The sequence below is a fragment of the Equus asinus genome, chromosome 3, assembly GCF_041296235.1.
Source record: "Equus asinus isolate D_3611 breed Donkey chromosome 3, EquAss-T2T_v2, whole genome shotgun sequence".
NCBI classification, from domain to species: domain Eukaryota; kingdom Metazoa; phylum Chordata; class Mammalia; order Perissodactyla; family Equidae; genus Equus; species Equus asinus.
The window spans coordinates 122,420,141-122,438,287 of NC_091792.1; the positions used below are offsets into that span (position 1 = coordinate 122,420,141).

The 18,147-nt window shown below is 40.4% G+C and overlaps 1 protein-coding gene across 7 annotated transcripts in view; it reads right to left on the reverse strand.

Annotated features, from left to right (window-relative positions):
- Positions 1-10,854: 10,854 nt before the first annotated feature.
- Positions 10,855-18,147, reverse strand: part of CWH43 (cell wall biogenesis 43 C-terminal homolog) — a 55,591-nt gene continuing 48,298 nt past the window's right edge. For 5 of the 7 annotated variants that reach the window (XM_070505915.1, XM_070505914.1, XM_070505913.1 and 2 more), the window contains one exon: positions 10,856-11,220. In XM_070505915.1, coding sequence (XP_070362016.1) covers positions 11,142-11,220 — 79 coding nt within the window. In that variant the 3' untranslated portion in view covers positions 10,856-11,141. Of the gene's footprint in view, positions 11,221-18,147 lie in introns of all 7 variants that reach the window. The other 2 variants (XM_014862329.3, XR_011502238.1) reach the window with 2 other exon arrangements.

Below are 18,147 nucleotides of genomic sequence, written 5' to 3' on the forward strand. Positions count from 1 at the left end.
AAGTCTTCCACCCTTTCTATCTTGCACCTCATCTCATTCCTGCCTCAGAAAGGAAATAGGTCAAATTGGAAAATAGAGACACTGGGAACACGTACCATTAGAAACACAAACACTTAAGGGCCCTTCTGGGACCTCAGATGCCTTGGATGCCCCCAATAACTTGTGTGTGTGTGTGTGTGTGTAGGGAAGGTTGACCCTGAGCTAAAATCTGTTGCCAGTCTTCCTCTTTTTGCTTGAGGAAGATTGTTGTTGAGCTAACATCTGTGCCCATCTTCCTCTATTTTGTATGTGGGTCACTGCCATAGCATGGCTTGATGAGCGATGTATAGGTCCAAACCCACAAACCTGGGCCACCGAAGCAGAGCACGTGAACTTAACCACTATACCACAGGGCCAGCCCCACTCTCCCAACAACTTTTAAAAGAGGAGGAGCAACAAGAAGCAGTGTTAGCATATTATGTTGTTCAAAAGATATTTCTTTGAGTCCAACAAGATATATATACTGGCCTTGGAACCAGCAGTCCTGGGGTATGTCCCACCTTCCCCTACTTACTAGATGTGCCATTCTGGACAAGTCAACTCAATTAGTCTGAGTATTAGTTTCCTCATCTGGAAAATGCAAATAACACCTCCTGAAATCTAGCTGTGGCAGATTAAAGATGGCCACACACTTTCTGACACCTCTCCTATTGAGAGGTGGGGTCATGGTTCCCTATCCTTGGATTTAGCAACTCCTTTGGTGAATAGGATATAGTAGAAGTGACATTATTCCAATTTATGAGCCTAGGCCTTACTCTTCTGGAAGCTTCCATTTTCTCCCTCCTGGAATATTCATTTTGGGAGCTCTGAGCTGCCATATATAAAGTCCAACAACCCAACAACATGGAGAAAATAGCTAAGAGGCTCAGCTGAGTCCTTCCTTCCAGCCATCCTCATTGGGCACTGCCATGTAAGTAAAGCCAGCTTGTACCCTCTGGTCCAGCACAGCCACCATCCACATGCCAGCAATGACCCCCGTCAGTGCCAAAGTCATGGAACAGAAGGATTGCCCAGCCAGGTTCTGCCCAAATTTCTGACCCACAAAATCATGAGACATAGTTTATTATACAGTAATAGATAATCAGAACATTAGATAAAAAAGATGACTATGACGATCAAAAAGAAACTGTAGATAGAAAAGGACTTGTAAACTACAAAAGCAACATATTTTGTCAATATTGTGCAAAAACGTAGTCTCTGAACACAGGTGTTTACAATTAATTTTTGTGACATTTGTAATTTCTGTTTGGGGATGCTAAGTCAGTTGCCATCTGTGACAGTGGTAGACATGAAAAGAAATACATTCAACTTCTAGTTCTTTACTTTGATGAAGGCCAGAGCTTTGTGAGTAAGGGATCCTAATGCAAACTCCAGCTGAGGAAAGAATACACCATCGGGCTTTAAGTTATTCATTTCGTTAAGGAATTCGGAACAATGATTTGTTTTCTTTTCCTGTGAACATATTCACCTCAGAGCATTTTGAAATAATAATCTCAATTAACCAGGATATTCAAAGAACATGGTACTCTAATTATTTGAAAATTTCCTCAACGCTTCCTGTTGAAAATCTTTCCAAAACGCTGTAGTAACTTTCTTGCCTTAGTAAGTCATTCAGGAAATCCAAATTCTTGAAAAGATCGTGAAAAGTTAATTTAAAGTTGAGTATTTGAAACTTAAAATGCGTTTTCCCATTGAGATAATGCTGTAAACAATAATAAGATTCCAAGACACAAAGCCAATAGAATTCCAAATGTGCTAGAATACTCCATAGTTAGACATTTTAAGGTTTAAAAACAATTCCCATAACCAATTCCATTCACAGATTCTTTTTCTTAAAGCCTCATAAAATATACTCAACACTATCCAACCCTTTTAGTCAGATCTAGGGAGCCCTGAGGATGTCAGAGCCCATGAAGGTGGCAGCTTGAAGAGGACAGGGTCTGCATCCCTGAGCCCTGTGTATGTCTGGGCCTCAGCACAGTGCCTAGCACTCAACAAATGTTTGCTGTGGGTCCCTGAAGCAGCAGGGCACAGAGACTAAGACGGGCTTCAAGTCAGAGAGAACTAGCTTTGATTCTGCCCTGCTCTTGCAACAACCTGCTCTAGTGACAACAGTGGGCAAAGCTCAGCATCTCTAAGCCTCAGTTTGTTCAACAATAAAATGAGACTCAGTAGTGCCTACCACATGGCGCTCCTACAAAAACTCAACGCAACATTTTCTGTAAAGTCTCGGTACCATACCTGGCACGCAGTTCGTTGTTGTTAGTGCTGTCCCGTCGATTCCAATTCCCATTGGCCTTGTGTACAGCAGAGAGGAACCCTGCCTGGTCTTTTTGTGCTATTGTCGCACTTTCCAGGCTATACCAAACAATGCTCCACTGTTATTTATAGGGTTTTCATGGCCAACGTTTTTGGAAGTGGGTGGCCAGGTCCTTATTCCTAGTCTGTCTTAGTCTGGAAGCTCTGCTGAAACCTGTCCACCATAAGTGACCCTGCTGGTACTTGAAATACCAGTGGCATAGCTTTCAGCATCACAGCAACACTCAGCCACAGTATGACAACCCACAGACAGGTGGTGTGGTTCCCTGACTGGAAAATGAACCTAGGCCATGGGGGTGAGAGTGCCAAATCTTAACCCCTAGACCGCCACCGGCATACAGCAAGTGCTCAAAAAGTGGCAGCAATTATTATTACTATTGCCGAACACAGACTTATCTCATGTGTGGCTCCCAGATGATCCACTGCCCAATTCAGCAATTTAGGGGAGTGGCAGGACAAGAGAGGACATACAAGGAGAACCTATTACAACTTCTATTTATATTTCTTTTTATCCAGAAATATTGGAGAGAAACAAAGCTTTATGTACATTGGATTTATGGATTTATAGTAGTACATGTGTATAAGTTATAAGTAAATATATTGAGAGTGCATGTTCCAATTTTTTTTTTTTTTTTGATAGTGCTGCACACATCAAAACGTTTGGAGAACATTGACCTAATCCTTCAAATAAGTCACTGGAACCAAGGCAAGGGCAGAAGTAGACCCTGACCTCAAAGAAGGAGCCCAGCTGTGGGTAGAGCGAGCTAAACGTCCTTAGACACGAGAAGGAGCTTGAGTCTCTGTCTGTCTAGCCTCCAGCAGAGGCGAGATCCTCAAGAAGGCAATGACATTGGAGGGGTGGAAAAGGGAGGGAGAGTGAGGAGCGGGGAGAATTCTAATAGCCAACCGGCCAGCCAGGGAAACTCTCAGTGACAAAGTTAGCCAGCGAGTGGGCTTGGGCTCCTCTGGTCAGGGGACCTCACAAGGTGTGGGGAGGTAGAATTTCCACAGAGATGCTGACACTAGGACTAATAAAGTGAAGGGGAGAAATGAGGTCAAAGAAGTGGGTGGGAAAGGCATCTCCACTGGAGATACGGACACTGCACTAGTGGGGGTTCAGGGTGGGGAGAAACGGATGCAGATGGAAGGTCCCAGTAGGGTGGTGAGTTCAGGGCTGGGGCAATGTCTGTGTATCTGAGACACGTTAAGACAGATAGACAACTCAATTTGGAACACCAGTTTCCATGGTGTAGAGATTTGGACTACCTATCAGCTCCTCATGATAGACCCTGGAAATGCTTTCCCCACCAAATTTTATAAGAGGCAATATCATATGGAAGGTAGCATGCTGGCACAGGCAGTCAAGAAAACTATTCTCGTTCCAGCTTCTCTATTATTTAGCTGTGTCCTTGTGTAAGTCACCTCGTGCCTCTGAATTCAGTTTTCTCACGTGCAGAACGAGAGAGCTGACTGACATAATCTCTAGGTTCCCTTCCCGCCCTGTGATTATGAATTCCAGGATTCCGAAATGGTCATACTCTCTTATGATTTGCCTCTTATGCCTAAAAATTGAGTGCAGGGAAAAATTACAGTTTATGAAGGGTGTCTGCTTATTTGTGTTATCAATCAATGTTTGACTAAGTGGTTCTCATTCTAGAGTCTTCTTTAATGTCGTTACTCTGAAATTACTTAACTAGATTACTGTTCCTATTAGCTGCTCACATAATGAAGGCAGCTCAAGGCATTAACTCTTCTAGAACTCCTTGGTACAGATTAAGGTAATCTAACTATGAGAGAGAGAAAAGAGAGAGACTGGGTTATTAGCTCAGAGGAAGCTATAGCTAAAATAATCAGATGCTTCCCAAATACGTGGGAATGAAAATAGCTACTGACCCAACTGTATAAAATAGGATAAATTCACCAGTCCACAATACAGCAGATAAGCACTTTTCCCTTTTGTCTTGTCTCTTCCATGGTCCCTGGAATCTATCTGATCATCTAAAAAGTGTACTGGAATTCAAAAAACAAACAGGAAATGGGAGCCAAGAGGACACAACTCTTGAACTGCCAGATTGCACTAAGTGGAAAATTGGCTGACGAGCAGCTAGGGAAGAAAAGACCTTGGTCTCCAGAGTGGAGGAGACATCAACTATGAAGAGTATGTCCACTGCAAAGTAGGGGGAGAAATTTGCAAGTTTTCATTTTCCCCTGGAGGAATGCCTTCCTCACTCTACAGACCACTCCCATCCCAGGCTGGGCGTCACTGTGTTATCAGACCTGTTCTCCTAGTCAGTTGGGCTGCTGTAACAAACTACCACAGCCTGAGTGGCTTAAACAGTAAATATTTCTCGCAGTTCCGGAGACCAGGAAGTACAAGATGAAGGTGCCGGCAGATCCGGTATCTGATGTGGGCCCCCTCCCTGATTGGCAGGTGGCCATCTTCTCCTTGTATCCTCATATGGCGGAGAGCAGAGAGAGAAAGCTCTCATGTCTCATCTTATAAGGCCACTAATCCCACCCATGACAGCTCCAGTCTCATGACTTAATTACCTCTCAAAGGCTCCACCACCTAATACCACTACATTAGGGGTTAGGATTTCAAAATATGAATTTGGGGGGGACAGAAACATTCAGTCCATAATACCTGTCCCCCTAAGGACATACTCAAGAAACAAGTGAATTCTCATCTTAAATTTAAAGAGAATCTAGAAAAAAAGAAAACAAAAACCATATTCAACATCTTGCTAGCTAGCTAAATTTTTTAAAGGAAAAAAAAAATCTAAGTGGAAAACTGCCAGAAATGATAAAAAATGTTTACAGAGATATGGTTAGAACATTTCTGTTGTGCCAAAAAAGAAAAAGAAAAAAAGCCCAGAGAAATGTTTATACGGTGTTTACTCTACTAGGAAGCATTGCAAACACAAGGCATCTGGACACTTTCCTTCCCTACAAAGTAAACTGGAACTGAAGAGGAATCAAATCCTCCTGGATCCAATTATAGAATATGGACTCTGGTGTTATCACTAACAAGAACTGTAAACTTCCACAGAATCGGTTTCATTTCTAATCTACTGATTTCCTCAGAGACATTAAAAGTGGGGAGAGTTAAGAGCATGCTGTATTTTGCTTGATGGACAGATTATACTCGTTTACCAATCGTTTCAAGTTCAACCACATCATCCAAGTCTCCAAAGCCGTCCCCTTGAGTTCTCAGGATGGCAACCTGCCCTCCCACCAATTTCCCAGCAGCCTTAGCCTCCTACTCCAAGGCAGGCCAAGGGTCTTCTCAAAAGGGCTGAGCAATCGGAGAAACTGTGGTCAGCCACACCCCCACCCCACCCAAAACAGCAGAATCTTTATTTTACCTCCGGACTCAACAACGGCAAGCATGTGCCAGGCTGAAAGGGCTAGAGCCACTCTGAGTTACTATGCTTGCATTGGAATAATCCCCATCAGGTTAAAGGGGATTACATAATACCCATCCTCCATGTACTTTCTGTTAGAACTAGTGCAAGGTTGGGGGCCAGTCCGGTGGCGCGGCAAAGTTCATACGTTCTGCTTCAATGGCCCAGGGTTCGCTGGTTTGGAACCTGGGTACGGACCTATGCACCGCTTGTCAAGCCATGCTGTGGCAGGTGTCCCACATAGAAAGTAGAGAAAGGTGGGCACAGATGTTAGCTCAGGGCCAGTCTTCCTCAGCAAAAAGAGGAGGATTGGTGGCAGATGTTAGCTCAGGGCTAATCTTCCTTAAAAAACAAAACAAAAGAAAAACAAAAAAAAGAGAAAGTTTTAATAAAGGGAAGTGATGAGAAAATATAGCAAATACACTCAAACGAAAAGAAATGAAGGGAGAAATGTTACTATAAATGTAGAATTCAAGAAAAAAAGCACTTAGGAGAGCAAAGTTATTTTTTATTGATAAAAATTGTGATCCACAGTGAGACTTAATTGTAATAATGCTTTATGTAGTAAATAAAACAGTATTCAAAAAATACAATATCTCATAATACCATTAGCATGATTAATGTTAATCATTAGTTATATAATTAATTAATACTAATACCTATCGTCTAACTTTGTTTTCTGTAATTAAATTTTGATAGGCCTAATATATTCTCTAAGGGGTAATTTTTAACTCAGAGGCAGTTTTTTAAACAGTATTTACTAGTAAAAATTGATATAAAACTTCTGAAGGGCAATTAAAAAACAACCTTGGGGGCTGGCCTGGTGGCACAGCTGTTAAGTTCGCACATTCTGCTTCGGCAGCCCAGGGTTCTCGGGTTCGGATCCTGGGTGCAGACATGGCACCGCTTGGCATGCCACGCTGTGGTAGGCGCCCCACATATAAAGTGGAGGAAGATGGGCACAGATGTTAGCTCAGGGCCAGTCTTCCTCAGCAAAAAGAGGAGGATTGGCAGTAGTTAGCTCAGGGCTGATCTTCCTCAAAAAAAAAAAAAAAATCTTGGTAATAAACCATGGTCACAGTGAACTGTGAACTGATTTCAGCTTACTTCACACAGAGGGCAGCTTTACTCATGGCCACAAACTTTACCCCAAATATGGAGCCTTTGTGACCCAATAGACTTAAGCAGAGATTGGATGGCCCAATACAACTTGTCCCTCCAAATGAAAGAATGTAGGGCACGTCCAGTCCCTCTTATGGAAACCCCTTTTGTACAATGACTCATCGTACAGCACTTCTTGGCTTTGGTTTAGATATAGAGGCAGAATGGTGTTTGTATGGAAAAAGCACAGATCTGAGAGTCAGGGGACCAGGGCTTTTTCTTTTCTTTTTTTCTTTTTAAAGATTTTATTTTTCCTTTTTCTCCCCAACACACCCCCCCCCCCCCGGTACATAATTGTGAATTTTTAGTTGTGGGTCCTTCTAGTTGTGACATGTGGGACACCGCCTCAGCATGGCCTGATGAGCAGTGCCATGTCCACGCCCAGGATTCGAACCGGCGAAACCCGGGGCTGCTGAAGCGGAGCGTGAGAACTTAACTACTCAGCCACAGGGCCGGCCCTCAGGGTTCCCTTCTTGACTCAACTACTTGTACAACCTTGGGCAAGTCATTTGACCTTGGTGTGCCTTAGTTTCCTCATCAGTAAAATGAGGATAATAATACCTACCTCCCACACAAGGCTGTTGTGAGGGTTATCTGTGAAAACAGATGACATATTTGGAAGCGTTTTAACGTCATAATAACTTCTTAAATGCAAGGTATTATTATCATTGTTAACAGTTTCATTCTCTTGTTATTCATCTTGTGATTATTGATATTATTATTATTACTCTATCACTACTTGATTTTCACACATGATTGTTACTGTTATTACTAATGTTGTTATTCCCCTCCAAATGCTGACCTTTCTTTCAACAGCTTAGAGGGCAGTCAAGATATTTAAGAGCAGACTGCTTTTGGCTAAGTCATCCCACTGGTTACAAGCGAAGTCAACGTAGGACACTGCTCTCTTCCCCACACGCTCACCTCCCAGAGCTGGTTAATAGTAACGGAAAATGTTTTCAGTGCGGGAAGTATCAACCCTTAAAAGAAAAGACAAGAGAAAGATAGTTAATCTGATTTGCATTACAAATTAATAGAAATTTGGAGGAGGTATGGAAAACCAGAGAAGAGGGAGATGCCTAAACTACACGATGTGGAGGAGATAAAAGATTTGTAAATCAAGGGAGTATCAGGTTATTGTGTTCGAAGACGTTTTGAGTTTTCGTAATGTAAATCCCCTCTCTGTCTTCCCAAACGTTCAGTAAAATACGCTACCCACTAAAACACACGGTGAGAGTGTTTTGTTCTTCTTTGTTTTGAGGAAGTCAAGGAAAGAACTGATTCTACGTTTGCTGGGCACAGTAGAGACGGCACTTGCTGTCTGCGTGTGGATCTGCCTCCCAGAACTTTGGGAAATACTAAGCACCTCCTGAGTGCTGGGCATTGGCTAGGTGCATTAAATGCATTCTCTCCTTGTATTTACCTTGCATTGTAGCATAATCCAAATGTGAGAAATGCAAGAGTAAGACCACCTATGAACTGAACTGTGACAGTAGAAGGAGATCAGTGAGAGAAGTGACCGTAAAATTGTGAATCTTGCCCTTAACTTCCCACAATTCACAGAAATCTTGGGGAGGACGCTGTGTTCAGGAGGAAGTGGAATCGGGGTTCTGGCCATCTTATCCAGAGCTGAAATGTAAGGAGACCCCAGTTGGCATCTGGGTTACATAACCTTACAGTATTGTTGTCAGAGATGATGTTGCTAAAGCACTTGGCTCAATAGCGTGTCAACAGTCAGTAGTCACCATTCAAGCTGTCTTTGTATCTTTCTGTCTCCCGAACTTGGCAGTTAGGATCCAGAGGAAAGGGCAATGTCTTTTCAGTTAAGTGACACCTGCTACTGCCACCACATGCCTAGCACAGTACTATGGATATGAGACACTAAGTAAATACATTTGTTGTTGTCGGGCTCTCAGAGTTTCTCAAATATGCATAGGTTCAAGGACTGTATTAGTTATCTATAGAGGCATAGCAAATTACCCCAATACACAGCTGCCTTAAAACAATAGTTATTATCTGTTAAGAATTCAGGAGCGGCTAAACTAGATGGTTGGGCTTAGGTCAAGATGTCGGCTGGGGCTGAAGTACAATCTGAAATGTGGCTGGGGCTGGAGGTTCCACGTCGACGGTGGCTCATTCACATGGCTGTTGGCAAGAAGAGGCCTCAGGTCCTCACCGTCTTTCCACAGGGCTGCTCAGGACATGGCAGCTGGCTTCTCCCAGAGCCAAGAGGGTGAGAATTAAGGCAGGAGCCACAATATTTTTCTTTAACCTAAGCTTGGAAGTTGCATGTCATCTCTTTCACTTTATTTTTTTCACCAGAAGTGGGTCACTAAGTCCAGCCCAAATTCAAAAAGAGGTGAATTAGGTTCCAGCTTTTGAAGGAAGTGCCAAATCATTTGTGGATATATTTTTAAAACCATCACCGGGATGTAATGTTTTACATATGGCAGTGTGCTCAAAATGCGTTTACTAAATACATCCAAGGAACCTGAGACTGCAACATAAAACCTTTGCAAATTCTCTTGTAATTTTTATCTCTGCCCAAAATGATAAAACAACATTCAGAGCCCTTTCCAGTTGTAAGATGTTATGTGCCTCCCTGAACAACAGTCAAATCACTATTCCCTGTGGAGACGGTGCTCTTGGGTCGGATTCTCCCCATCACCGACCTGCTAGGTTTGGGGAAGAAAATTACACTGCTGGTGGGAATGCAAACTGGTGCAGCCACGAGGGAAAACAGTATCGAGATGTCTCAAAAAATTAAAAATGGAACTACCACATGATCCAGCTAGTCCACTTCTGGGTATTCACCCAAAGAAGATGAAATCAACATTCAAAGAGATTTATGCACCCCTATGTTCATCGTGGCATTATTCACAATAGCCAAGATGTGGAAGCAGCCCAAATGCCCATCAACAGATGAACGGACAAAGAAGATGTGGTATATATACACAATGGAACACTACTCATCCATAAAAAAAGACAAAAGCGTGCCATTTGCAACAACATGGATGCACCTTAAAGGTATTATGCTAAGTGAAATAAGTCAGACAAAGACAAACACCGCATGATTTCACTCATACGTGGAAGATAAACAAATGCATGGACAAGAACAGGTTAGTGGTTACCGGAGGGGAAGGGAGTGAGGGGAGGGCAAAAGGGATAAAGGGGCACACATGTATGGTGACAGAGAAAGACCAGACTATTGGTGATGAACACAAGGCAGTCTATACAGAAACTGATATATAATAATGTACACCTGAAATGTACACAATGTCATAAGCCAATATGACCTTAGTAAAATAGTTTTTTAAATAAAGCCTTGGGCTGGCCCAGTGGCGCAGCCATTAAGTGCGCACATTCTGCTTTGGTGGCCAGGGGTTCGCCGGTTTGTATCCCGGGTGCGGACATGGCACCACCTGGCAAAAGCCATGCTGTGGTAGGTGTCCCACATATAAAGTGGAGGAAGAGGGGCATGGATGTGAGCTCAGGGCCAGTCTTCCTCAGCAAAAAGAGGAGGATTGGCAGCAGATGTTAGCTCAGCGCTAATCTTTCTCAAAAAAAAAAAAAAAAAAGCCTTGAATGCCAAAAAAAGAAATTCACTCTGTGGGACCCCTGTGTGTGTTGAGGTGTGCTCCCTGACATCTGGTGGCCTGACTGACCGGAGACAACAGAACAGTGTGTCATGTGGGGAGTGATATAAGTTTGGGAGGAAAGACAGATGATTCCACCAGAGCTCAGAGAAGGACGGTGAGGGGCATGGTGCTGCTGCTGCTGGGTCAGCAATGGCTATATATACACGTCTTCTTCTAACAAGTAGTCTTGATCTTTAAACATTTTTTTCCTCCTTTGTCCCAAGAAGGATTTAAGTCTGCTTGATTTTTGTGAGTAGTCCTTCTAGCTCATCAATAAATCAATTTTCTATTTTTAAGCATTAAGAAGGTAAGACACTTTTATTGTTTTATCTCTAATAGCAAAACTTTCTTATATTACCCCCATATTCTATTTTTTATCAAAAACTTAAGGAAAACAACTTGGAGAAATGCTTTTATTACACAATATATTTTATAAATTGACGGATTATCCCCCTGTATAGATAGCATATTTTTCATTCTTTGTATGTGGTTTCCCACTTTCATTCATCTCTTCTTTTTATCTTGCATACTTTTGTTTTCCTTAGACTTGCCCAGTCAATGAATTCTTGTTTTAAATAGCTCATAAAAAGTATTTGGGAGTACTCATATGAAAATGATGGTTGTTCTCAAAATTGTGTCCTTCCTTGTAGGATCCAAACCTAAAAAAAAGTAATTGGCATGTAAACACCATTCAGAAAACTATGTTCTTATGTCAAATTTCAACCATAATCTACTGTGGTTTTGCTTATCTATCATAAGACCAGGAGAGATGCGATCAACTTATAAAATAGCAAAGAAATAAAGGATTCATGCATATGGGAAAGGCAAACTAAAATTTTAGCCTTCGAAGTCCTCTTCCCATGGTTATGGATCATTCCAAAAGCACAGCTGTTTAAGAATTATTGGGGGAAGATATTGGTGAAAACCAAGTCTGGATTTTCTCTCTAGTCATCAGTTTGAATAATATTCATTTTATAGGTAAAGTGATCGTGACACCTGAAATGTTATTCATGTTACATTTACACATATATAGAATCTATTTTGGCACAATTTCAAGTTCTAAGGCTTCTAGAAGTGTTCAGGTGCTACAGATTAATGGTTTACTCTCCTGATGAATAATTATTTAATTATATAGCTCTGGTTGGTATGACGAAATATGAAGGAAGCTAAGACCTGAGCACACGAAGCCATTGACTTTCTTTTCTTTATCAGAAATTGCAATATTCAAGTAACCTCCATACTGTAGAAGAGAGGAGTTCTGTTTACTTTCTCATCTCAAAACAATAATAAAGAATATTAAAATTTTGCATAACCTTCCGTCTGCTATTCCATGACTAGAACTGAGTCCTGAGGAAGTAATCAAAGATATACCCAAAGATATAATAAGGAGCCGCTGGAAGAGTCTCTATAATAATGAAAGAATAAATGTGCAAAAACAGCTAAATTGGTTAGCTAAGTTTGGTACATCCACACAATGGACTATTATGCAATCATTAAAAATATTTTCAGGGACCAGCCTGGTGGCGCAGTGGTTAAGTGCCCATGTTCTGCTTTGGTGGCCCGGGGTTCGCCGGTTTGGATCCCAGGTGCGGACGTGGCAGCGCTTGGCAAGCCATGCTGTGGTAGGTGTCCCACATATAAAAAGTAGAGGAAGATAGGCACAGATGTTAGCTCAGGGCCAGTCTTCCTCAGCAAAAAGAGGAGGATTGGCAGCAGATGTTAGCTTAGGGCTAATTGTTCTCAAAAACAAAAACAAAAACACTGATCTCCCTTGCCCAAACAAAACAAAAAAAGGAAAAATAAATATTAATAAAATAGCATAATATTAAAAAAAATATTTTCAGAAGAATACTTTATTATGGAAGGAATTCATCATATACTATTTGGATGAAAGAAACCAGATTAACAAATAGACTGACTACACATGCACATATGCATACATATATGTATATATGTTCACACATTTACAAAGGTGAGATAATTGTGTGATATATAGATATACTTGCATATAAAAAGCAAAGATGTATCCAAAAACATTACCAGCAATAACCTTTGAAGTGCTTCTCTCCCCACTGCAACATAAGCTCCACAGGACAAGACTTGGTCTTATTCATTACTCTGTCCTCAGTATCTAGCACAAGGCCTGGCATGGTGCTGGGATCGTGGTACTCAGTGAATATTTGTTGAATAAAGGAATGGGATTTTTGGTGAACTTAGTATTCCCTGTTTCTATTTTATAAATTTTCATATGTATATATTTTGTAAGAAGGAATTTTAAAATTAAGGCAGGACTTCTACTTATGCTTCTGTTATTCTCATAAGTAAACTGAGTGGGAAAGCAGATGTAGCTCCCTTCACAGTTGGTGTGGATCAAGCTGCAGATCTGATCAGCCTAAAATTTTTTTTTTTTGAGGAAGATTAGCCCTGAGCTAACAACTGCCCGTCCTCCTCTTTTTTGCTGAGGAAGCCTGGCCCTGAGCTAACATCGTGCCCATCTTCCTCTACTTTATATGTGGGATGCCGACCACAGCATGGCATGCCAAGCAGTGCCATGTCCGCACCCGGGATCTGAACCGGCAAACTCTGGGCTGCTGAGAAGCGGAATATGCAAACTTAACTGCTGTGCCACCAGGCCAGCCCCTAAAATATTTTATTTGGATTTCTCACACTCCTGGTAAATGAAGAATAAGGAAATAGGGAAATTTTTTTTCTTCCCGGATCTTCCAGCTTCCATTTAAGAAGTTACCTCAAAATCACCCAAGCAGAACAGAAAAGAGAAAAAAGAATTAGACAGAATGACAACAGTCTAAGGGAACTCTGGGACAATATCAAGTGTGCTAACATTCGGATTATAGGTGTCCCAGAAGGAGAAGAGAGAGACAAAGGGGCAGAAAATTTATTTGTAGAAATAATAGATGAAAATTTTCCTAACCTGAGGAAGGAAACAGACATCCAAGTTCAGGAAGCACAGAGAGCTCCAAACAAGATAAGCCCAAAGAGGCCCACCAAGACATATTATAATTAAACTGTCAAGAATGAAAGACAAAGAGAGAATCCTAAAAGCAGCAAGAGAAAGGCCACAAGTGACATACAAAGGGAAACCCATCAGGTTATCAGCAGACTTCTCAGCTGAGACCCTACAGGTGAGAAGAGAATGGCACGAATTTAAAGTGCTAAAAGGAAAAGACCTACAGCCAAGAATACTCTATCCATCAAGGTTGTCGTTCAGGATGGAAGGGGAGATAAAGAGCTTCCCAGACAAGCAAAAATTAAAGGAGTTTATCACCAAGAAACCAGCTCTGCAAGAAATGCTGAAGGGACTTATTTAAGTGGGAAAGCAATAACCACAAACAGAGATTTAAAAAAATTATTAAAAAAACAAAACAACAACAACAAAAAACCAGGCAATAAAATCACTTGTAAGGTATAAATACAGTAAAGGTAGCAGATCGACTGCCTGTGAAGATAATATGAAGGTTAAACGACAAATGTACTAAAATCACCTATTTCAATGATAAGAGGGTAATGGATAGACAAACACTAAACAAGAGAGTATATATGATTTGAAAAACATATAATGTGGGAGGAGGGGAGTGAAAAAGTAGAGCTTTTAAAAGAGGTCGAGCTAAAGAGTCTATCAACTCAATACAGACTGTTATATGCATAGAATATTAAATAGGATCCTCATGGTATTCACAAATCAGAAACCTATAACGAGCAAGAAAAAAAGTAAGACAAAAGAAATCAATCATATTACTAAAGATAGCCATCAAAACACAAGGGAGGAGAGCAAGAGAAAAAGAAGGAACAGAGAAGAACTACTAAAACACTCAGAAAAAAAAATAGGGACAAAATGGCAATAAATACATATTTATCAATGGCTACTTTAAATGTCAATGGACTAAATGTTCCAATCAAATGCCATAAGGTGGCCAAGTGGATAAAAACACAAGACCCATATATATGCTGCATACAAGAGACACACTTCAGACCTAAAGACACTCAAAAACTCAAAGTGAAAGGATGGAAAAAGATATTCTATGCAAATAGCAAAGAAAAGAAAGCAGGGGTAGCAATACTTGTATCGGACAAAATAGACTTTAAAACAAAAACAAAAACTGTAACAAGAGACAAAGAAGGGCACTACATAATGATAAAGGGAACAATCCAACAAGAAAATATAACACTTGTAAATATCTATGCACCCAACATAGGAGCACCTAAATATATAAAGCAATTATTAACAGACATAAGAGGAGAAATAGACAGTAACACAATAATAGTAGGGGAGTTTAACACTTCATTTACACCAATGGATAGATCATCCAAACAGAAGATCAATAAGGAAACACTGGCCTTAAAGGACACATTAGACCAGATGGGCTTAGATATATACAGAACATTCCATCCAAAAACCACAGAATACACATTCTTTTCAAATGCCCATGGAACATTCTCCAGAAGTGATCACACATTAGGCCACAAAACAAGTCTCAATAAATTTAAGAAGATTAAAATAACACTATGCATCTTTTCTCACCACAAAGGTATGAAACTAGAAATCAACTACAGGAAGAAAACCAGAAAAGCCACAAAAATGTGGAGATAAACAAAACGCTACTGAACAATGATTGGGTCAATGAAGAAATCAAAAAATTCCTGGAGACAAATGAAAATGAAAACATGACAGGCCAAAATCTGTGGGATACAGCAAAAGTGGCTCTAAGAGGGAAGTTTACAGCAATTCAGGCCTACCTCAACAAAGAAGAAAAATCTCAAATAGACAATCTAAAAGCGCATCTAAAGGTACTGGAAAAAGAACAACAAACAGCCCAAAATCAGCAGAAGGAAGGAAATAATACAAATCAGAGCAGAAATCAACGAAATAGAGACTGAAAAAACAATAGAAAAAATTAATGAAACCAAGAGCTGGTTCTTTGAAAAGATAAACAGAATTGACAAACCCTTAGATAGAGTCACCAAGAAAAAAAGAGAGAAGGCTCAAATAAATAAAATCAGAAACGAAAGAGGGGAGATTACAACAGACACCTCAGAAATACAAAAGATAATAAGAGAATACTAGGAAAAGCTAGACGCCAACAAATTGGATAATCTAGAAGAAATGGATAAATTATTAGACACATACAACCTTCCAAAACTGGGCCAAGAAGAAGCAGAAAATTTGAATAGACCAATCACCAGTAAGGAGATTGAAACAGCAATCTAAAACCTCCCAAAAAATAAAAGTCCAGGACCAGATGGCTTCCCTGGTGAATTCTACCAAACTTTCAAAGAAGACTTAATACCTATCCTTCTCAAACTCTTCCCAAAAATGAAGAGGAGGGGAGGCTTCCTAACTCCTTCTATGAAGCCAACATTATCCTGATACCAAAACCAGACAAGGACAACACAAAAAAAGGAAATTACAGGCCAACATCACTGATGAACATCAATGCAAAAATCCTCAACAAAATACTAGCAAATCGAATACAACAATACATTAAAAAGATCATACATCATGATCAAGTGGGTTTCATTCCGGGGATGCAGGGATGGTTCAACATCCGCAAATCTATCAACATGATACACCACATTAACAAAATGAAGAATAAAAATCACATGATCCTCTCAATAGATGCAAAGAAAGCATTTAACAAGATACAGCATCTATTTATGATAAAAACTCTAAATAAAATGGGTATAGAAGGAAAATACCTCAACATAATAAAGGCCATATACGACAAACCCACAGCAAATATCATTCTCAATGGAGAAAAATTGAAAGCTATCCCTCTAAGAACAGGAACCAGACAAAGATGCCCACTGTCACCACCTTATTTAACATAGTATTGGAAGTCCTAACCAGAGCAATCAGGCAAGCAAAAGAAAGAAAAGGGATCCACATTAGAAAAGAAAAAGTGAAACTGTCACTCTTTGCAGATGACGTGATTTTATATCTAGAAAACCCTAAACATCCCACTAACAAACTTTTAGAAACAATAAAGGAACACAGTCAAGTTGCGGGATACAAAATCAACATACAAAAATCGGTTGGGTTTCTATACACTAACAATGAAGTAGCAGAAAGAGAAATTAAGAATACAATCCCAATTACAATTGCAACAAAAAGAAATAGCTAGGAATAAACTTAACCAAAGAGGTGAAAAATCTGTACACCGAAAACTATAAAACATTGTTGAAAGAAATCGAAGAAGACACAAAGAAAAGGAAAGATATTCCATGCTCTTGGAGTGGAAGAATTAAGATCGTTAAAATGCCCATACTTCCTAAAGCAATCTATAGATTCTACGCAATCCCTATCAAAGTTCCAACAACATTTTTCACAGAAATAGAACAAAGAATCCTAAAATTTATATGGAACAACAAAAGACCCCGAATAGCCAAAGGAGTCCTGAGAAAAAAGAACAAAGCTGGAGGAATCACACTCCCTGATTTCAAATTGTACTACAAAGCCATAGTAAGCAAAACAGCATGGTACTGGCACAAAAACAGACACACAGATCAATGGAACAGAACTGAGAGCCCAGAAGTAAACCCACATGTTTATGGACAGCTAATAGTCGACAAGGGAGTCAAGAGCATACGATGGAGAAAGCAGAGTCCCTTCAATAAGTGGTGTTGGGAAAACTGGACAGCCACATGCAAAAGAATGAAAGTAGACCACTCCCTTACACCATGCACAAAAATCAACTCAAAATGGATTAAAGACTTGAATGTAAGACCCAAAACCATGAGACTTGTAGAAGAAAACATAGGCAGTACGCTCTTTGACATCGGTCTGAGCAGCATATTTTCAAGTCCCATATCTGACCGGGCAAGGGAAACAAAAGAAAAAATGAACAAATGGGGCCACATCAAACTAAAAAACTTCTGCACAGCAAAGGAAACCATCAACAAAACGAAAAGACAACCTAACAATTGAGAGAAGATATTTGCAAACCATATATCAGATAAGGGGTTAATATCCAAAATATACAAAGAACTCATACAGCTCAACATCCAATTAGAAAATGGGCAAAAGATCTGAACAGAGATTTCTCCAAAGAAGATATACGGATGGCCAACAGGCATACGAAAAGATGCTCGACATCACTAGCTATCAGGGAAATGCAAATCAAAACTACAATGAGGTATCACCTCACTCCGGTCAGAATGGCTATAATTAACAAGACAGGAAACAACAAATGTTGGAGAGGATGTAGAGAGAAGGGAACCCTTGTTACACTGCTGGTGGGAGTGCAAACTGGTACAGCCACTATGGAAAGCAGTATGGAGTATCCTCAGAAAACTAAGGATAGAGCTACCATATGATCCAGCTATCCCACTGCTGGATATTTACCCAAAGAACCTGAAAACACAAAGGCGTAAGGATACTTGCACCCCTATGTTCGTCGCAGCATTATACACAATAGCCAAGACTTGGAAGCAACCTAGGTGCCCATCAAGGGACGAATGGATAAAGAAGATGTGGTATTTATACACGATGGACTACTACTCAGCCATAAATGATGGAATCCAGCCATTTGTGACAACATGGATGGACCTTGAGGCTATTTTGCTGAGTA